At 36.1% G+C, this 22,651-nt stretch overlaps 1 protein-coding gene across 2 annotated transcripts; it reads left to right on the top strand.

Annotated features, from left to right (window-relative positions):
• The first annotated feature begins 1,940 nt into the window (after positions 1-1,940).
• LOC125263514 (SLAM family member 5-like) lies at positions 1,941-22,451 on the top strand. Of its 2 annotated transcripts, none has more exons than XM_048182510.1 (7): positions 1,941-2,183; positions 8,593-8,931; positions 12,397-12,672; positions 15,942-16,088; positions 20,742-20,780; positions 20,853-21,215; positions 21,593-22,451. In XM_048182510.1, the coding sequence occupies exons 1-7, from the start codon at positions 2,150-2,152 to the stop codon at positions 21,676-21,678; spliced, it is 1,284 nt and encodes a 427-aa protein (XP_048038467.1). In that variant the 5' UTR covers positions 1,941-2,149; the 3' UTR covers positions 21,679-22,451. The 2 variants fall into 2 exon arrangements, with proteins under 2 accessions (XP_048038467.1, XP_048038468.1); XM_048182511.1 differs by having other exon boundaries at positions 1,943-2,183; positions 20,745-20,780.
• The last annotated feature ends 200 nt before the right edge of the window (positions 22,452-22,651 follow it).

The following is a 22,651-nucleotide window of genomic DNA, read 5'->3' as shown; positions in this document are numbered from 1 at the left end:
GCACCTATTTTTAAATAAAATTAGACCCTTTTCACATTTCTGTGCTTTTCAGAAATAGAAGTCATCATATATAGCGGTGAATGAGGGACTACATTAAATTTATTTTATGTGTTTCTATTTGTGCAAATAGCAAAAGAAAAACTCCACAATAGTGTTTTCACAATTTTCAAAAAGAGGGTAAAAATAGAGAGTGATTGATAACGGCAGTCAGAAGAGAGAAAGATGTCATTTTTACCCTCACTCTCACAGCTGCACTTATAGAAACACCTTCACAGCAGCGTTAACTAGTTTTTTTGTAATTTAATCCAATTGTAATATAATAATAAATATAGTGTTATAAATTTACATACATTTAAAAAAAAAAATGAAAATATAAAAAACTTTGCAGGATTTACGAGACCGTTAAAATGCATCATCAAAGTTTTTGTGAAGTGAAGTGAAGAAAAAGTGAAAGACTTTTTCTATGTACAAAAGGCATATTTCTCTCAAATATTGTTCACAATTCTGTGTTAGTGAGCACTTCTCCTTTGCCGAGATAATCCATCCACCTCACAGGTGTGGCATATCAAGACACTGATTACACAGCATGATTACTGCACAGGTGTGCATTAGGCTGGCCACAATAAAAGGCATTCCTCAGTTCCTATGGAAGTCTATGGGAGTGTCGCAACTCTGTTTTTAAAATGTTTCCCAAACACCGATGTAACTCACTGCTTTACTACTATAGTACGATGCATCTTGAACAAATCAACTAGCTAGTCATGACTGTTTCCCGAAACCGTATTTTCGCAAACATGTCGTTCAACCACGTTGGTGAATGACGTCATGCAGGTGGTGAGTAATAACTTCTTTAAAGGGGCTCTATGTAAGATTTTCATTTTAATAAAGCATAAAAATACCCCAATATGTTTGCAGATATTTAGGAAACATGTTAAGTTCACCTACTTGTTTCTCAGAAAAACAATGCTACAGCCAGACATTCTACTTTGAAATGTGTGTTCCGTGTCGGAATGTCTGTCTTTGTTTTGGTCTGTGCGAAACCGTGTGCTGCAGTTTATCCAATAGTATTTAGACATCACAGGTTGCCAGTTGGCGGAAAACACTGCGTATTGCAGCCGTGGAAACCTGACCTAAAAAGCCTCAGCATCCATCTAAAAATCTCTATGAGCGACAGCATATTAAAACACAGATAAATCAACTCATCAGCTTACAGTGTGTAAGTCTCCTCAGCTTTCATTGTCAACTGCGCTCCCTATTGTTGTGTGTCCTCAAGCTGGTCAACCGCATCTTTGAAGGAGGGGGCGGGCCAAACAATATTTGGAATTTGGACTGCAGTACCTATTTCGACCACTGGGTGTCATTTCTACATAGAGCTCCTTTAAATGAATCCGTTTGAGATCGAATTAATGCAAGATTTTTTGCTATAAATTACGGACATGGCATTAGAGGACTAATTCCCATTTTCCCCAGTTATTTTGCTTTATTTCTAGATTAAATCAAATGCTTGTTCTTGCGTACTAGAGTGCGTAGCTACGCACATGCGCACTCTCCAAAAACGGTGCTCTAAATCTCTTGACAGACTAAAATAGGCCTATATAAATGACATTTGTATATATTTGAAATAAAAAATATACATATAAATATAAACAAAGAGCGCCCCCTGCTGGCCTTCACTAACTGCTTTCAGCAGCAACATAAACTTTAATTCATAATTTGAAAAAGCTGCACCTTCTATGAGTACTCACGTCTTTTACATGTGGTTATTGACCTTCAGTCGCTTAGTTGCATAAATGGACATCCTGCATTGTGTTTGTCAGTTTGTTTACAACTTAAGTTTTGCTGACACTTGAAACAGTGTAATTGAAACTGGTAGTTTAAGTTCACGTGGTTACACCATGGGTTATACGCATTATCACAGACAAGAGAGAATTCTCGAACAACAGGTTTTTTTTGTTTTGTTTTTTTTGAGTGAGAATCACTGCGTCATTTCAAAACCTCGTCACAGGTGTTTGAGCCAGCATCCTTAATCCTTACATGAGGAACTTCCTGACAGCGCTACTTGAAGATAAAAACACTCCGAGAACACAGATGACCTACTGCACTACATCTTTATTTTAGATGACATTTTATTTTGATCTACATCAGCATAATGATTTCATTTATCTTCTTTTTACTCTTGAAAGGTGAGTACAGAATTTAAAATCTGAGACTTTCGCTTTCATTTTGCAAAGTTGGATTCAAGCCAGTTAAACGAAATACTTTAAAATTCTTTGATTATTGACAGATATAGGCCTACTTCATTTAAATACCGTAGCATTTAAAAATGTCTTGGTGGTTTAATGTCCCCAGGCAACAGTCTCATTAAAATGCTGATGTTAGTATCGCTAATGTCAAAGCTGTCATGTGAACCCGAGACTGCTTGAAGAAGGTGGTCTGAGCTCGTTTGTACTCGAATTGTGCCGCGGTTCGCATGAATATCCTCCTGGGACCCGGGAATAGACGTCTGTCCTCTGTAGTGCACATTATATTTTAGTGAATTTCTCTGACATCATGTCACAGTTTTAATGTCCTGTAAAGAGCACATTCAGCGCTTTTTTTTGGTTTCGCCATGACAACAACAACTTCTTGGTCTTTAAATATGACTGAAAATGAAAATGAGCACTCTTATGGAAATATGACAATATTTCGTAATTATCATTTAAATCAGATACATTTTCAAATTGTTTGATATCAATCAACATCTCAGGAAAATGTTATGAGGTTTCAAATCAAAATATGAGGAGACCAGGACTTAAATCATGGGATTTTAGGAGATACAACAAGTGAATAGGGAAATAACTTATATATAAATATTCCTATTAATTATTAGATATTATTTTGAAAATGTTGCCAATTATTACTCCCATTATTACACTTCTTTTTTCATTGCATTTTGCTCCAAGAACACATTAATATGCAAATTAGATACAGTGTACAGATGCATTGCATTGAATGGGAAAATCCATGTTTGACTATTTTATTGCATTGCCTATGCATGTAATTTCATGCCATGTTATTTTTTAAACAACTTAGTCCTGGTGTCCACTACATAGCGTAACATCAATAAAATATAATTTTTCAAAAATGTTATTTTTAATTTGTTTCTTATGCTCTAAACAATATAATAACTTTTTTCGGGGTCTCAGGAGGATATGAAAGCAACACAGACTTTTTTTATTACTTGTAACAGTAAAAAAATCTTAATACAATTCCAAAAAGTCCAAATAGCAGCATAACAAAATTATAAATAAATGAAATAAAGAGACAATACTAAAGAAAATTAAATAAAGAAATAAAATACAAGGGGCTTAATCGTCAAAAAATACCTTCAAAAGATTACACAGTTTAAGGGCTTTTTTGTGATACATGACATTTAAAAGCAACACAGACTCGGGTGTGCACTTGTTCAGGAAACTAATTGTTGTGTTTTATATGCCAAATGTTGATATCTGTGAGTGTACAAAGACATAAAACATGTTTTAAATAGAAGGTTAAAAATGACTGTCAGATTTATACTATTTTAAAAGTATAAATTATTATACTTTTCTAAAGCAGTCATTTGTCTCTTATTAAAACAGACATGTTGATCTGCTTTATCAATGCATAAATGTTTTCTGAAAACACCTGCACTGTAAAAAATAATCCCAGTAAAATTTACGGTAAAAAAACGGCAGTTGTGGTTGCCAGAACTTTACCGTAAAAAAAAATCTGTTAAATTTACAGTAAAATAACATATTTCATTAACTGATATAATGTTAATTTACCAACCTAATGAAGTACTAATATCTGTTTTGTACCTTTATAATACACTGACAGTCACCAAACACAGTGGTGATGAGAGTCACATGATGAATCAAAGTTCATCACAAGCAGCTTTTCCACAAGCTGAGGAGGACAATACTAATATATAGAAGGTGCACACAGTGTCATTCACACACACACTAAACACCATCATGGTAACATGCATGACATTTTAAAAATGCAATAAACATTAATTTAACAACATTAGATGTAACATAAAACCCTAATGTACATAACTGATTAGAAAAAAATGAGAAAAACTAAGAAGAAACAGAGTTATTTCAATGAAAATATATCAAATGTGAAGTGTCACGCAGGGAATTGTGGGAATGTCAATTTACGGTTTTTCACTGTAAATTTTACAATGAATTGTTATTTTTCACTTCCAAAAACTGTGAATTTAACGGTATTTTACCGTAACATTACATTAAATGTACCGTTAGATCTATTACAGTTATTCACCGTATATAGTACGGAAACTTTCTGTAAAAACTTTCACCGCAGCATTTTTACAGTCTTTTACTGTTAAAATCACGATCATTTTTTACAGTGTGTGATTGCTGATAAAGAAGCAACTCAACAAAAGTCAAGGGTCAACACTTGAAAAAGAGATGTGTTAAAAATGACACATGTTGTGCAGGATTTTAACACGTGGTGAGTGTGCTCAGGGACTACACATGTGTCAAATTTAACACATAGTAAATGTGTGATCCATCTTAACACACAAATTGTGTAAGATAATTTTAACACACAAACTTGTCATTTAAACACATGAAGTGAAAATTATTATCTGCTAATTAAATGTTCATACAACAAAAATATTAAGCATTACCATCCATTTGTAATTCTACAAAACTGAAATAAAACAGACATGTAAAAATGGTAGTAATTTAATTTATAGTCAAATACTGTCAGGCTATAGAACAATGCATTCACAGAGGCAAAACAAAGTGCAATAAATCTCAATTTCATAAACTTAATTTAGATGATTAGATCAGTGTTTCCCAACCCTGTTCCTGGAGGCACACCAGCAGTACACATTTTCCAACTCTTTCTAATCAAACTCACCTGATTCAACTCATCAGCTCATTAGAAGAGACTCCAAGACCTGAAATGTATGGGTCAGATAAGCGAGACATCCAAACTGTGTACTGTTGGTGTGCCTCTAGGTACAGGGTTGGGAAACACTGGATTAGATGACACAAACGCTTTGTAATGCTATCATCTACAATACAGTAAACATTAAAAAGTGTTACCAACAACTACACCTTGATTGATTGAAACAATCATACACAGTCAAGACTAACAGATGACATTTCTCTTAACATAAGATCAACTTATAAAATGTCAGATGCACACTGTTAGACCTTGCCAGAGTGTACAGTTATTTACTGTAATTTACAGTTTGTTACTGTAAAGATACCATGCACTGAATTAAAACTTTGTTTACTCATTTCATTTGCAGAAACTAACTGCCTTAAATTGTCCGACTGCCATTATATTTACAAACTAATATTTATTATATGCTAATAATGTGAGCATATTATTATTGTACACTAATTTTGATTGTAATATTTTAACCCCTTAACCCCTATTTTAACCCCCAGATGAAATGAGCCCTGTTCAGAGTGCACACTACAGACTGTTAAATCTAATATGTAATATATAATGAGATAATTAAGTAATTAATTAAGTGATGATTGAGAATTATTGAAGATAGCTGCTGTTTACAATCAATGAAGGAAAGCGAAACAACAAGAACAAAAAAATCGAAACACTAGAACTACAGACTTCAGCTGCAGCCTTAGATAAAAGAAGACATTACATCACTCAAGATCTCAGCAGAGGAGGATTAAACAACTCCATATACAGAAGCTCATAAACACATTCGATCCGAATTAAATTTCGATCAGATTGGAAGGGGTGGTTTATTTCTTTTCTAATCTGATCGAACAGCAAAAAATGACCATGTAAACGCTTGAATCCGACTACTTTCTCAACTGTATTCAGAAGTCTCTGGGGCACATGCGCAAGTTCACGTTCACGTCTTTAGTTGTAAAGATGTATGCCAAGAGGCAGTGGTGCAGCTGTATCCCTTTGTCACAATATTGGAAATCTTTCCGTTTTAAAACAAGAATGTGAGCCAATGGATATCACACAAGAAGCAAAGTGCAAACTTTGTGCAAGAGTTATGATGCTGAAAAAGTCTCATCCTCAGTTAGCATTCACTAGGCCTACAGAAATTGAAAGTTAAAAGTGACGGAGCTGTCTGACGCTGCATTAACGGAGCATATTCTCTCTGTAACGCAGGGAGACTCAGGCAGGGGATCCAAATGCAGCGTTTTATTAAAGGTAGATGTGGTCGTACAGGCAGGGTCAAAACAGGAACAAACGGGAACAGTAAGGAACAGGCAGAGTCGTAATCAGGGTACAGGCAGCAGATCGAGGCAGGCAGCAATGGGTCGTAAATGGGAATCAGGCAAGATCAATCACAGACACAGAAATGTAACACAAGTGAAAACAAGACTTTGTGATCAGATGGTATGTGTGTGAGTAATTTATAGTCCAGATAACAAGCTTCAGGTGTATGTGGCAGATGATGAGTGGAGTGGAGTGTGTGCATGTGACTGGCAGGGAGGATTATGGGAAATTAAGTCTGGGAACTGACAGGAACAGACGGTGATCATGACACTCTCAGAGATGAATTTCAACATAATATACTGATAACGATATATATAACTGTCTAAATTTTATTCCATTATTTCTCTTGTGGCCGTACATGGCTAGTGAAACAAATGTATTTCGTGTAAACAGGTTGTTGGTCTTTTAAAGTCAGTGCTTGAAGTAAAGCTGCGCTTAATTTTCATTGATGACAATGGCCTACACTCTTAATAATTTCATAGGCCTATAATTCATTGTATAAGACCTAAAAAAATTAAATCATTTTCAAAGAGAGCAAATAGCCTAATCTTATATTATCCCCAGAGCACGTCAGTTATGCGGTGATGCGCTATGAAATTATTGCAGGGCAAATTTATTATAATGTTAATTTGATAATGAAAGAAAGAAGCCTAACCTAATAGTAATGAAATAGGCCTACATTAATTGGAAATCCCAAATACTCTTAATATTGCCAACATTTGATGCTTTTAACAATATCTCTCGCTATCGTCGATACATGATCATCGTCTGTTGACGCAACCCTGGTTATTGTGAGATTGATATGACGTCACACGCACAGCACGTGTGCAAAAGTTTTAATCAGAATGTATATAAAACACATATAAACGGATTCAGATTACAGAGTTTAGAGTACATGTAAACAGATCTGCAATCAGATTCAATTCATTTGGATTTACCAGGACCCTTGAGAATTTGTTCATTGGCAAAACATTGGCCCTGTATGGGCAGCCCTCACTTAGCCTCCAGGAAGCCCTTACTAGTCCCACGCAATATTCCCTCTAAGCTGCAGAAAAAATAATTGCCACGCAGAGAACAGACATGAAAATACGGAAGAGGATTAGGGCCTAGCAATAATAAAAAAATAAAACCATCTCGAGATTAAAGTTGTTAAATTTCGAGAAAAAACTCATTAAATTTCGAGAAAAAAAGTCAAAATAAAATGTTGAGAATAAACTTGTTAAATTACGAGAAAAAACTCGTTAAATTTAGAGAAAAAAGTTTAGATAAAATGTTGAGAATAAAGTCATTAAATTACGAGAAAAAAGTCGTTAAATTACGAAAACAAATTCGTTAAATTACACATTAAACACATTAATTTAGTGACTGAACTGCTTGTTTTCAAACATATTATTTAATAAATCACTAAGTTACATCAAGGGTCAAATAAAATAGAAATGGCACATTGAAGGCCTCATTGTTCAGGTCTGATATAAAGCATGTTTTTGCTCAGGTGGCCAAAATGTGCGCTCAACAGAGAAAAGTTTTGCTCAGCGAGAAATAAAATTAGAGGGAACATTGGTCCCACACAGTGCCCACGCTATTAATCTACAACAACAGCTAGTCTACACTGTAAAAACAACAACAACAACAAAACTGTGAAATTCATGGCACCACAGGGTGACAAATGTTTACCATTATTGAAAATAACTCTTAAAAAAGACAAGAAGCGTCTGCCAAACAAAAACTGTAAAATTAAGGTACAATATCCTAAATCATTCTTTGTAAAATGTACATTTCTTGTAGTTAACAATTAGCTGAAAACAACACATGCATGAGCTGATATAACTATCAGTGCATCAGTATCTACACCATTACTGTCTTTAAATAAAGCAACATACAGCAGAGCATCAGTGTTTCTGGATCATCACTGACTGAAGCACAGGCTCTACTCTCCAGCACAATGGTGACACACAAAACTCAGATAACAGAAACAACATTAAACACTAACAGATCTCTCTAGATCTCTGCATCTTCACTTATTACAAACCACTCTGACTTTGTTTCTTTCATACAAATCTTCTATTTAGTTGGGCCCTTGACTTCTTAATTTTAATGTTTCTTTTTGTGCTGTAACTGCATGTCTTTAAAACAATCCCTGTAACACAGGGAAATCTGAACATCCGTGTTGTTCTTTTTCATACAATAAATGCAAATTGGGATGAAGGCAACAAACTCCATAAAATGGCCCAAATGATGAGAGACTTCCAACTGTTTAAACTACCTTAAGTCTCCTGAAGTTGTTTAGACAGAAATGATCTCAATTTGAGAAACTGATTGTTTGTTCTTCAGGTGTGTCTGGTGCTGAAGATGCAGTGAAGTCAGTATCAGTGACGGAGGGAGATTCAGTCACTCTAGATGCTGGTCTTATTGAAACACAGAGAGTTGATCTGATACTGTGGACATTTGGACCTGACAGCACTCGTATAGCTCAAATCAACAAAATGATCGATATGGTCTCATTATACAACAATGCTCTTGATGGGAGATTCAGAGACAGACTGAAGCTGGATGATCAAACTGGATCTCTGACCATCACAAACATCAGAGCTGAACATGCTGGACTTTATGAACTACAGATCTTTGGCGGAAAAGAGGTCCCACCCAAAAAATTCAGTATTATTGTTTCTGGTAAGTAGTTAAAATAGAGTTCGCATTTAGTTTGACTTCATTGCATTGAAGTATTGTTCCATACTAGTAGACTGTATGTCAGTCAACAGCAAAACTGACAAGAAATTTAGCCAAGTTATCTTGTGCAAGCTGAACCCACAGTATCTGGTTTTGATTGTAAAGGGTATAATGATATCTGAATCACTGCCTGCTATATGTAATTTAAAGCAAGAAACCAAAATTCCTTTTGGCATGATCCATTTGACATATGGTGTCGTTGTGATGCGTAAATGATAATGTGCATCGGGGCACAAGATTTGATTGTTTTATCTCATGCAGTGTGTCATACACACAGAAGAAAAAAGGGTTAAAATTGTACCTTTAGGGGTACAGCAGCTTGTCGCTGCGCAGTACCTTTAAAGGGACATTTTTGTACCTTTTTTATTCAAAAAAAGTACTAATATCAGCAGCACCTCTGAAAGAATGTTTCAGGAACAACATACTAACCTTTAAATAACATTCTACTAACATTAAGGAAACTGGACATTGTTATGTTCTTGGAATGTTACAAATCAACGTTCCTACAATGTTGAATTTTAAATCAAAATTAAGTTAAAAAAACATTTGAGGAACATCATACCTTATAAAAACATTCCTCTAACGTCAAGAAAACTGGACATATTTTTACGTTCCCAGAACGTAAATATTTAAAGAACGTTCTTATAACAAAATTCTGTTAGCTGAGTATTCACTTATCTTGTTTCAGTCAAAAATGCGTCACATGATGGAAGTAAAACATGTTTGCCAATAATGTAAAATTTCACAGTAGTGACTCTTCTCCTGATATCCCATTTCTGCAGTAGTCTGAGTAGTTCAGGGATGTGTTAGAAGATTAGAAGGGATGTGTTAAAACTGACTCAAACTGTGTTAAATTCTTACACATCAGTGGGTGATTTTAGGGACAACACTCGTTGTGTTTATTTTGACACATTCACTGAGTCAATGATTTTAACAGTAAATGTGTCAGGAAGGATAACCAGAGGTGTAGTGATGAACACCTGCTGTTAACAAGCAGAATCATTGAAGGAAATGGAAAACAACAACAAAATAAAACACCTGTGCTACTTCTGAACATGAAGACCAGAGGTGCAATAATCTTTGTCAAGTCCAGTCAAAAAACATCACTTACACATCAGTGCTTGTGTTTTGGGACAACACTTGTGTTCATTTTGACAAATTCACTGTGTCAAACACAGACATTCAGAATGTGTAAAAAAGCGTTTGTTAAAAACCGACTCAAATTCTTACACATCAGTGTGTGAGTTTAGGGACAACACTCGTTGTGTTAATTTTGACACATTCATTGTGTAATGATTTTAACACATTAAATGTGCCAGAAAGGTGATCTTTTAACAAGCAGAATCACTAAAGGAGAAATTCCTAATTTTAAGCCACCATCATGGAGATCTGTGTTTTCTTTAGTTGAGCTCTTGGCCCTTGACTTTTTAACATTAGATTTAGTTTGGGCTGTTGTAACTGAGTTATAACAGACAGACAAGCAAAGAGAAAAGATGATCAGGTGTTGGTTATGTTTTTACATAATCATTATTTGTAGTGACGTTACAGTCTGTGTCGAGAAATCCCAGGAAGCTTTCAGTGAAGCGCTTATCGAGGCTTGTATCGCTTTAGATCAGTGACGTCATTGATGACGTTCGAAGCCTCGCTTTTGCCTGACTGGTTCGAATGGTTCGACTGGATGCGGTTCAAATCTTGGCGCGACATTTTGACAGATATATAAACCCATGAGATCACCACAGATTGTGTGGTTTTAGAATAATAATATCTCCCCTTCTGCCTGTTATGACCAAAGAATTTATTACACACATTTAATAGCCCCATTAATTTAAAACCAATAAATTATTACACAGTTATGTTATACAATCATTATATACAACCAGAAAATACACATTACATTAAAATAAATATTTAAGTCTTTGTGGAAATGTGTGTTTTTTTCTTCACCATTATTTCTAAGCCATAACTGCCGCAAAATAAAGTGTATCAGATCACATCAGGTCATCTGTAATGTGTCTACTTGTTTTACACACTTTGACCACCAGGTGGAATTGTGAGCAAATGAAGCCTCGAGAAATGAACCCTTTTGTGAACCACTTGGCTGAAAAGCTTCAATGCTTCATGAGGCTTCATCTCGCCATCACTAATTATTTGATCTGAATCACTGAACTCATTTAGAGCCCAATCTCTGAGTTAGATTTACATTATTGATTACAGCAGCACTGTGATTCTGCAGAAGATCAGCTTTATCAATATAATCCAATGGATTTCTCAAAAGCTGATCTGATTGGGAAAAAAAAAAGAAGAAAAAAAAAAAGTTCTTTTAGGCACACACAGACATCAAGAATCATCCTGTGAATCTCAACAATGGTGAGAATAATAAAGCATGTTGCAATGCATTCTGGGTGCCACCAATCAAAATTCATCCATGGCTCCCATCATGCATTACTGTATGAATAAATTATGAGCTGAATTGTCTTAGTAATTTCCTTTATTCTCACTATTTTATTTGTTTCTGTTTTTATGTGACTTTTTAGTAGCTTGTTTTCTAATGTTCAGAGTTGATCTGTTGATCAGAATATGTTGCTTGTCACCGTCGTTGAGATTCACAGGCTAATACTTGATGTCTGTGTGTGCCTAAAAGAAAGACTTTTTTTTTTTTTTTTTATTATTTTTAATTTTTGATCAGAACAACTTTTAAGAAATATTTTAGATTATATTGATAAAGCTGATCTTCTGCTGTAGAATCACAGTGCTGCTGTAATCAATAATGTAAATCTAACTCAGAGATTGGGCTCTAAATGAGTTCAGATCAATAAATGATTATGTGAAAACATCACCTGGTTATCTTTTCTCTTTGCTTATCTGGCAGTTATAACTCAGTTACTACAACTTCAAAAAAAAAAAATAATATTAAAAAGTCAAGGGTCAAAAATCCAACTAAAGCAAACCCTGATCTCTGTGATGGTGACTTAAAATTGTAATTTTCTCCTTTGGTGATTCTGCTTGTTAACAGCAGGTGCTCATCACTAATGTTCAATAGTCACACAATTAATTAATTATCTTGTCTGGTCTCGACCACACCTCTGGTCTAGAATGATCTTGGTTTTGGAGGTCTGGTCTTCACCTCTGAAATAAACACAAAGATGTGTAAATGTGTAATATTAACACATCACAGGTGTTCTTGGCTGCACAGATTGTGTTGATGCTGTGCTGTGATATTGACACAAAAAGCGTAAACTAGAGTGCTACACATAATATGTGTAATTTTTCTTCTTCTCAGATTGTAGAAAGTGTACTTTTTTATGTCAAATTTCATAAAGGTGCCTCTATTTAGATAAATATTAATATTTATAATTGTTGATTCACCTGTAATTGATTGTTTTCTGTTTATTCTCTGATGTTTTCCAGCTCGTCTGCCTGTTCCTGTCATCAGCAGAGACTGTTCTTCATCATCATCATGTTCATTGGTGTGTTCAGTGATGGATGTGAGTCATGTGACTCTCTCCTGGTACAAAGGAAACAGTTTATTGTCCAGCATCAGTGCGTCTGATTTCAGCATCAGTCTCTCTCTACCTCTGGAGGTGGAATATCAGGATAAAAACACCTACAGCTGTGTGCTGAACAATCCCATCAGCAACCAGACTCAACATCTGGACATCAGTGAACTCTGTCTGTCATGTTCAGGTACGGCAGTGCTGATTTGTTCTACTCTACACTGTTAGACCTTGCTGTAGAAAAATGGCCAAATTCTGACAGTAACTAACCATTTTCCATTAAAACATTAATATACTGTAGAAAACAATGCATTCTGGGTAATATCTGTCATCTACGAGAAAGTAGCCTACAGGAATATACTGTGAGTTAACATCGCTCAAAGTCGACACTCAGAGGCTGTGTTCCAAATCACACCCTATACCCTCATTCACTATTCCCTACATTAGTTCACTAATATAGTCCACTAATATGACTGCAATATTGTAGTTACCATTGTGGTGATCAGTGTCTGCTTTAGTTGGGCTCTTGACTCTTTAACATTAGCTTTCTCTGGCTGCTGTAACTGAGTGTTTATAAAACACATTTGTTATGGCAGGAAAAAGCCAACATGAAGTTGATCAGGTGTTTTTGCTGTTTTGATGATGCTGTAATCATTTTGGACTTGTTTAAGTCACTGAGCTTTTTCTGTCTAGTCTGTGTCTGTGATTGAACAACATATGGTTATGTTTTAAGCAATACATAACTATTGGCACTCAACATTTTTTTTCTTCACATTTGTTTCTGCCATAATAAATGTGACTTACAAAAATAGTTAAGGCAACTGAAAAAAAAAAAAAAAATTCTCTGCAATGGTGATATCAAACCAAACATTTTCAATGAAACATCAACATCTAAACTTATGTTCCTCTTTTCAGTGGTTCTGCTTGTTAACAGCAGGTGTTCATCATTAATGCTCAATCATCACTTAAATATTAACTTAATTATCTCACTGCAACACAGCATCAATGTTACTTTTACTCTGTAGTGTGGACACTAGAGGATGTTCCTGTGGGGTTGAAAGGGTTAAAGGTGTAAGATAAAAAGACACACCCACAAAATGTATTTTAACAGTAACAAACTGTAAGTTAAAAAACAGTTTTATACTGGAAACACTGTTGCCAGTAGTTTACTGTAAAATTGAGTTTTGCGGGTCACCATTGTGCTGAAGAGTAGAGCCTGTGCTTAGGTTCAGGAGAAGATCAAGAGACATTGGTGATATGCTGCATGTTGTTTTATTTAACAGATGGTGACTGTGTAGTTGCTGATGCAGTGAAAATATCATTATTTAAAATGTTTTAATGAACTCGAAAGAAATAAGTTCATAGTAATTATGTCCACCTTATTAACATATGATAATATTAGTTTGTAAATTTAAATGGCAGTCTGACAATTTGAGGCAGTTAGTTTCTGCAAATGAAATGAGGTAACACGAGTTTTAATTTAGTTCATGGTATCTTTACAGTAACATACTGTAGATTACAGTAAATAACTGTACAATCAACAGTAAATTACTGGCAACAGTGTTGCCAGTATTTTACAGTAAAAAAGCCTGGCAAGGTCTAACAGTGTACATTATTGATACCTCTCTACAGCAAAATCCCCGGTGTTAAATGAACACCCCTCAGTGTACATATGTGTCCACACTACAGGGTGTTAAAAGTAACACTGAAGCAGTGTTAAAGTTAAAGGGATAGTTCACCCAAAAATGAAAATTTGATGTTTATCTGCTTACCCCCAGAGCATCCAAGATGTAGGTGACTTTTTTTCTTCAGTCGAACGCAAATTATGATTTTTAACTGCAACCGCTGCTGTCTGTCAGTCAAATAATAGCAGTGGATAGGAACTTCAACTATAACAGTAAATAAAACTTGCTTAGACAAATCCAAATTAAACCCTGCGGCTCGCGACGACACATTGATGTCTTAAGACACGAAACGATCGGTTTGTGTGAGAAACCGAACAGTATTTATATCATTTTTTACCTCTAAAACACCACTATGTCCAACTTCGTTCAGCTTCCTGTTAGTGAGGTCAAAAATGATGACGGGATGACGGAAGTGATGTCTCGCCCATATACTTCAATGAGCGCGAGACATCACTTCCGTTGTCAGAGCGCGATCAGACCTCACACACCGGAAGCTGAACGGAGTTGGACATAGTGGTGTATTAGAGGTAAAAAATGATATAAATACTGTTTGGTTTCTCACACAAACCGATCGTTTCGTGTTTTAGGACATCAATGTGCCGTCACGAGCCGCAGGGTTTAATTTGGATTTGTCTAAGCAAGTTTTATTTACTGTTATAGTTGAAGTTCCTATCCACTGCTATTATTTGACTGACAGACAGCAGCGGTTGCAGTTAAAAATCATAATTTGCGTTCGACTGAAGAAAAAAAGTCACCTACATCTTGGATGCTCTGGGGGTAAGCAGATAAACATCAAATTTTCATTTTTGGGTGAACTATCCCTTTAATGAGATAATTAAGTGATTAATTGAGAAGACCATTGCCTCATCACTAACAGGGTAGTCCTGTTGTGGTTCTCATTTCTTATTTGTACATCCTTGTTTCCTTTCTTTTCATCTTAGCACCATACCCACTAAACAAAGTTATGTCCGGAAGACATCTTTTCAACATCTTTGTCACAAAAATCGTACGTTGAAAAGACGTCCACTGAGGAGCCAGAATGAACGTTTTTTTATGACTCTTCTAACTGATGATTGAGCATTTGGTAAAATCAACTGAAGATAAAAGACATTAAATCTCTGAAGATCTAATTAAACAACTCCACAAACAGCATTACCAGCTTCACTTATTACTAACCAGAGGTGTGTTTCATGAAACCATCGTTAGACAACTGTGGTCGTAACTCCCATTGAACTCTATTGGTAATGACGGAACTTGCAACCATAGTTCACTTTGGGAAACACACCACAGACTGACTTTATTTCTGTCACACATCTACAGCAGTTCTTATTGAGAATTAACAGAAGTTTAGATGTTGATGTTTGTTTCATTGTGGTGGAGAGTGTTTGCTTTAGTTTAGTAAGCCACCAATTTTGTGTAACTGCAGTGTTAACACTGATATCATTAAAATACTCACTTTCCATAAAACACCAACACCTAATCTTTTGTTAATTCTCAATAAGAACTTAGATGTATGACAGAAATAAAGTCATTAGTAATAAGTGCAATAAGTGGAAGTCATTTGTAGTTGTTGTGTCTCTCTTTTTTCTGTTCTTGTTGTTTCTCTTTACTTCAATGATTCTGTTTATCATCCTCAGGTGTCACTACTAATTGTCAATCATCAGTTATATGAATCACTTAATTATCTCATTAACTTCAACACTGTTACTTTTAACACCCTGTAGTGTGGACACATATTTTGCATGTTAACTCTTTCTGATCTATTGTTTTTTAGTGGATGACTCGACGATCACAACAGAAAATGGTTTATCATCCAGTCATTTAGCGCTGATCTGTGTCTTTGTTGGAGTAATTGTCCTAGTCGTTGCTGCTGTTGGGATGATCGCTAGCCACAGAAAATACAGAAATACAAATCAAATGGGTAAGTATGATCTACAGCTGTAAAATAGAAAACGCGAGAATTATTGAGAAAAAAAGAATATATATCTGGTTTAGTCATGAAACTCTAGAGGGTGCAGGCTGATTGGACCTTTACATTCAATCTGCAAGCAATATCACACCATTACTACTTGGCACAATCTTATTTTCTCTGCTGATCCTGCAGGCAATGATATTGCTTGCTTAACATTTAAATAGTCTAGTTCAGTGTTTGATCTAGAACAGTGGCTCTCAAACCTGTCCTGGAGGAGCACCAGCCCTGAACATTTTGTATGTCTCTCTCTATATCTGACACATCCAGTCTCTACTAAGAGCTCATGAGTTGAATCAGGTGTGATAGATGAGGGAGGCATACAAAACGTGCAGGCCTGCTGGTACTTCAGGACAGGTTTGAGAAACACTGTATAGTAATGGGAAGTTCGGCTCATTATACTGACCCGGATCTTTGAATCTCATTCATCAAAATGAACAAATCTTTTTTTTCCATTCATTTCAACAAATAAAAAAAAATTAAAATGTTACATGTTAATGGCCAAATTCCCCAACACATCTACTTACACAACATTGATCACATTTAGCATAAGAAAAAACCAAATAAATAGAATAGGAAAAAAACTATGCAACCAAATTATGAGAAGCAAAACTGATTAATTTATTGCTTAGCGGGGTCTTTAGGCTATGCAGTCCGTCAATGCCCCGATATACTTCAATCAAAATCGAAGAATGAACTGATTTGACGTAATTTAGAACAAAATCAGGCCAAAATGAAGTTCGTTTGTGTTCTTTTTGGAAGTTCGAAGCGGCTTTCCAAATTGAACATTCAGGAAAAGTTTGGTCCAGCTGCAAAACACCTTCGTACTACCATTGGTCAGTGACGATAACGTAGTAGGTGTGCGCCGTAAACGTTTTTTTACAAGATGTAATATAAGACTAAGGTGTTCCCTGAATGTGTCTGTGAAGTTTCAGCTCAAAATACTCCATAGATTTTTTTTAATTCATTTTTTTAACTGCCTATTTAGGGGCATAATTAGAAATGCGCCGATTCAGGCTGCGGCCCCTTTAAATCGCGCGCTCTCCGCCCCCTCCCGAACTCTCGACTCTATCATTGCATAAACAAAGTTCACACAGCTAATATAACTCTCAAAATGGATCTTTACAAAGTGTTCGTCATGCAGCATGTCTAATCGCGTGAGTATGGTATTTATTTGGATGTTTACATTTGATTCTGAATGAGTTTGATAGTGCTCCGTGGCTAACGGCTAATGCTACACACTGTTGTGTTTATGAATTATACAGACTGCAGGTGTTTAATAATGAAAATAGTGACGCCTCTTGTCTCCGTGAATACAGTAATAACCGATGGTAACTTTAACCACATTTAACAGTACATTAGCAACATGCTAATGAAACATTTAGAAAGACAATTTACAAGTATCACTAAAAATATCATGATATCATGGATCATGTCAGTTATTATTGCTCCATCTGCCATTTTTCGCTGTTGTCCTTGCTTGCTTACCTAGTCTGATGATTTGGCTGTGCACATCCAGACATACTGGCTGCCCTTGTGTAAAGGCAGGAACACACCAAGCCGACGGTCGGCCGTCGGGCAGTTTTTCTTCGTCAGCCGACTAAGTTTTCTCAGTGTGTTCCGCACCGTCGGCTGAAGTTGGTCCTCGTCAGCCTTTTTTCGGCCAATTCGAAATGTTGAATCGGCGTTGGAGCTCGTCGGTCTGTCGGGCCATCTGATCATTCTGATTGGTTGTTCAGCTACTGCCGCCTGCTGTTTCAGAAAGGCATTTCATATCATGCAGGCGCAGAACTGACATGCTGCTTGGCCGTCGGCTGTCTAGCGTTGGTTTGGTGTGTCAGGGCAACTTTGGACACAGACGCTGCCGACGTGAGCCAACCCTGCAGTCTGCTTTCGTCGCCACTAGTTCAGCGGCGTCGGCTTGATGTGTTCTGGCCTTAATGCCTTTCATAATGTTGGGAACATGGGCTGGCATATGCAAATATTGGGGGCGTACACGTGTTATGTTGAGATTCGCCTGTTCTTCGGAGGTCTTTTAAACAAATGAGATTTATATAAGAAGGAGGAAAGAATGGAGTTTGAGACTCATGTATGTCATTTCCATGTACTGAACTCTTGTTATTCAACTATGCCAAGATAAATTCAATTTTCAATTCGATGGCACCTTTAAAATACGAAGGAAGAACAAAACACTAAACTTACTGAAGGTATTTATCTGACAAAATTGTTTGGCAAAAAAGGAAAACTACAGCTACAGGTTTTAGAAAAACAAAAAAGCTCACAGGAAAAAAGCCCACATTAAAAGCAAATTAATCAGATATTAATATTCCATTGGCCCACTCTTGTTTGTGTTCATAATTTTTTTTGGATGACAGCCTGGTCAAAAATTATGTTGCACAATTTGGCATGTTTCATATGCAATATGTTTACAAAATCTTTAACACATTTTAATATTTAAATGAAGGGTGAATTTGTCAATCTTCCTATGCCGAACATCACTTTTGGCCACTACTGTTTAGCAGTTCATTGACTTTCCAATTGATCTATAAACCATGCAGCAAAAACAAGCCTTTTATGAAAATTTGTCCAGATGGATTTCAGCAGTGTGTAATGCAGTCACTCCTACAAGCCACTTTGTTGGCCTGAATTTCATATACAATATATACATTTTTCAATTGTAGTTTTTTAAAAAGGGCATCTGAAATAATAAACTAAGTGCAATATAGTGTTGTCAGAAATATAGATTATTAGATACATATCGATCTGAAATGATTCCAGTACTCATTTTCTGCAGAATAGATGCATGATACCAGCTGCACTTTCTCTCTCTCTTACTCTCCGACAGTGAGTCGACACACAAACCCTCCTCCCCTCACATATTCACTCATTTCATTTGATCCAGATGAATATTTTTGGTGTTATAGGGCTTGAATTTTGATGTGGGACTGCGAGTATTGTGCATACTTTTTTACTTTTACTTTTTCCCGCAGATTTTGTGCTCACACCCAATGTGCGTCACATAAAGCCAACTCTCAGTGCTAAATTTAGCTCTTTTTCACTTTAAACAGTCAAATACACACAAAATAATGTCAAAATGCCAGTGAGTATTCATGTAAACCATAGACTGTAAAAAAATATGGACGTAGTGTCCGTGACGTCACCCATAGAGTTCTGAACAGCAGTTTTGACGCGTAAATGAGGCCGCGGCCATCTTAGCTGCGCGTCACCGCACGTCACTCCCGGATAACTGAAAATGGGCAAAGAGACGGGAGGTGGTTTGAGCTGATATGACTGGTTGCTGAAACCACACCCGCCTAGCTCGACGCGACCATTTTAGCAAGCAAAGGAGCTATATCTATCTATCTATCTTAGATACGATCTAAAATATTAATGAAGATAAGTTTTATCATCAGAAAGTTCTAAAGGTTTACTGTCGATCTACAGTGGTTTTTTTTTTTTAAGATATAGATGCTCCAACACCAGTGTTGGGTGTGTAAATAACGACATGGAAAATCAAAATGGGACTTCATACCTTTATAATAGAGATCGCGAGAAGAATCCAATCTGTGGCACTTGGGTAAAATATGAGTGTCCATTGCAAAACAAAAAAAACAGAACTTTTTGTCCATTAAAGATTTATATATTGTCCTTTTTTTGCATCACATTTCTTATGAATGATCTGCTCTCTGTCATCGTTCTTCAAGAAAGGATGCAATCTGAGCAGCGTTTATGTTGTAAAACTGTATACGATCGTATCTAACAAACAAATGAGCCTGTGTCCAAAGTATATTTTTTTCAAAATAGTGCAGCAGTTTTAGTTATAATATCCAAGCAGTGCTGTCAGAGTTGTATATCCTCCCGCCAGTCATTGTAGTAAATCTCACAACCAAAACTTTCAGACAATGCCACGATCCAACAACGTGTGTTCTCTTCCCCATGCATGCACATCTACACAGACACACATCAGTCTCGAATATTATGCAGCAAGCCATATTTTATAATTGTATAAAATAATCGAGCACAAATACGGCTGAGATGCCAAATTCAGCGGCAGCTGAGGTAAAGTGACGGCTCACAGACAGCAGCGGCATCTACCTGTCACTCAAGTGACCACGCCCTTAATTATGCAGAACTTTAAGGCTTAATATAATTTAAACGAATGAGTTAGAAAAAAATTCACCCCCCTCACAGTTGTCATGAAGGGCAAAATTAGCAGTATAGACCAAAACCACAATTTGAACCAACTTGTAAACATGTTTTTTTCTGCTGTAAACTTGGCCAATTTAACATGGGACTCAATGAGATTCTGCTCTCTTTTGGAGCCTGTCCCTAGCGGCCAGTCGATGAATCGCAGTTTAAGTTACTTCCGTATTGGCTTCAGAGAGACTGGGGGAGGTTGCCGCTTGATGTAAACACAGTCGGTTTGAGTGAATGTAAACAGTTGAGAAAGAAAGCGCATGTGTAACAGTATAATGGATCCATGCATCAGGTCTTAAAGTGACAGCAGCCTAATAAACCTGCTGCCAAATTATGAGATAATATTAGAAATAAGATGGTGAGCAAAAATATATATAAACAACAATCTTTTCTTACCTTTTGTTTAAGCAGGCCGAAGTCCTGGGCAAGACACTGAGCTGAGGAATGGTAAGATATAGTTACTGAGTCTATTCTGTCATCAAACATCATTACAATTTCTAATCTCTATCTCCATTCCAGTTTGTTCAGCTGATGAGGTCATTCTGGAGAAAGTTGAACTGAAGACGGTGTCGGTGACGGTGGGAGAGTCTGTCACTCTAAACACCGGCGTCACTGAAATACAAAGCTTTGATGTGCTGCAGTGGAGGTTTGGAAAATCAGGCACAGATCAAACAAATCCGTTTGTTGTCATTTCCAGACTGAATGACCTGAACAATAGTGATTGTCACGACCATGATGAGAGTTTTAGAGACAGAATACACCTGGATCAAAACACTGGATATCTCACAATCAGTGACATCAAACCTACAGACTTTGGAGTTTACAAACTAAATATCACCAGGAATGGACAAAATATGATCTCCAAGACATTTCTTGTCCAAGGTGAGTAGCTCAAATCTGTCAGTTTAATAAAGATTGAACAATTCATACATTTTACTGGATTTATTGGCTAAATTTGGCAAACAGTTCCCATATTGCATTAAAAATATTATTAAATCATCTAGTGCAGATGACAATGCAGTGCATTTTCTTAAAGCTTCATTAATCATATCAATGTTTAATGGCAAGTGAAAAGATCATATTTCAGTCATCAATCAATTGCCAAATATGAGCTAAACATTTAAAAGATGCAGTGATAAATAAAAGTCCTTTTAGTCTCTTTTGCACTGTTTTTGTTCTGTATTTGTATATTTTAGGCATATATTTGAGTTACGGTCACTAGATGTAGATGTTTGACACATTTTGACACTATCTTACAGATTCCTCAGAAAGCAGAGAAGATGCATCAGAGGAGACAAACTCACTGTTGAAGAACGGACAGATCACTGAAAGCACGTGTCTATAGTGACATTATCCCTGTGTGCTTTTACAAGCCTTTAAATCGATCAAATGTGTTTGAAATGAATGCTTCATACCTGTGGAAGGTATAACGGGAAAGGGTTTGTTTTAACTTTACACTAACATGTTTTTTGGTTATTTTAATGTTGATGAAATGTATTACCATTAACAGTGATCTTGTCTGTTATGCAGATATTCATTATGTATATTTCATGTCTGTTACATTTTATGTTGTCAGTTACTGTTTTGAACAGTGTTAAAGGGACGGTTCACCCAAAAATGTAAAATTCTGTCATCATTTACTCACCCTCAAATTGTTCCAAACCTGTATGAATTTATTTGTTCTGCTGAACACAAAGGAAGATATTTAGAAGAATGTTTGTAACCAAGCAGATGACTTGGTTACAAACATGACAGAAGAACTGACAGTCCTCTGGAGACACAACGACACCAGGAATGTGTATGATATTAGCCATGGAGAAGTTTCTGTAAAGGAACAAGATCCTAATAGTTATAATTTTTACTCCTAATTTTTTTAATAATTCAAGAGCAGTTCAAGGAACTCGGTGAAATCAGGAAGTGCTGTCGAGCAGATCTTTAGTGTGAAAATGTGCAAACTTTCCTTCTAATTCACCTTTGAATGATCTAGCTGGTCTGACCATATAATCCAATACTTTTTCCTAAAAAATGTTCTTTTAATTATAAAAACAGTTTTGTTACTGCCTTTTAACAGTCCCAAATATAAAATCTTCTGCACAGTGCTGTTACTTCAGCTTCTTGTTGTAGAGTGTTATGTCTGTTGTCACCTGATATGATCTGCATTGAAATTTGTGCATTTTGTTCATGTTTCAATTGAGGAACTTCAGTTTCAAAGTCTATAGCTACTGTATCAGTGTGATATACACATCACATATTTTCACATATTAACTCTTTACTTAAGAGAACACGTCCTAATCCTAACATTTATTTCAAAGTCCCAT

Source organism: Megalobrama amblycephala, linkage group LG2, assembly GCF_018812025.1.
Source record: "Megalobrama amblycephala isolate DHTTF-2021 linkage group LG2, ASM1881202v1, whole genome shotgun sequence".
NCBI classification, from domain to species: domain Eukaryota; kingdom Metazoa; phylum Chordata; class Actinopteri; order Cypriniformes; family Xenocyprididae; genus Megalobrama; species Megalobrama amblycephala.
The sequence above is the reverse complement of the archived record's forward strand: the minus strand, read 5'-3'. Positions and strand labels throughout refer to the sequence as shown.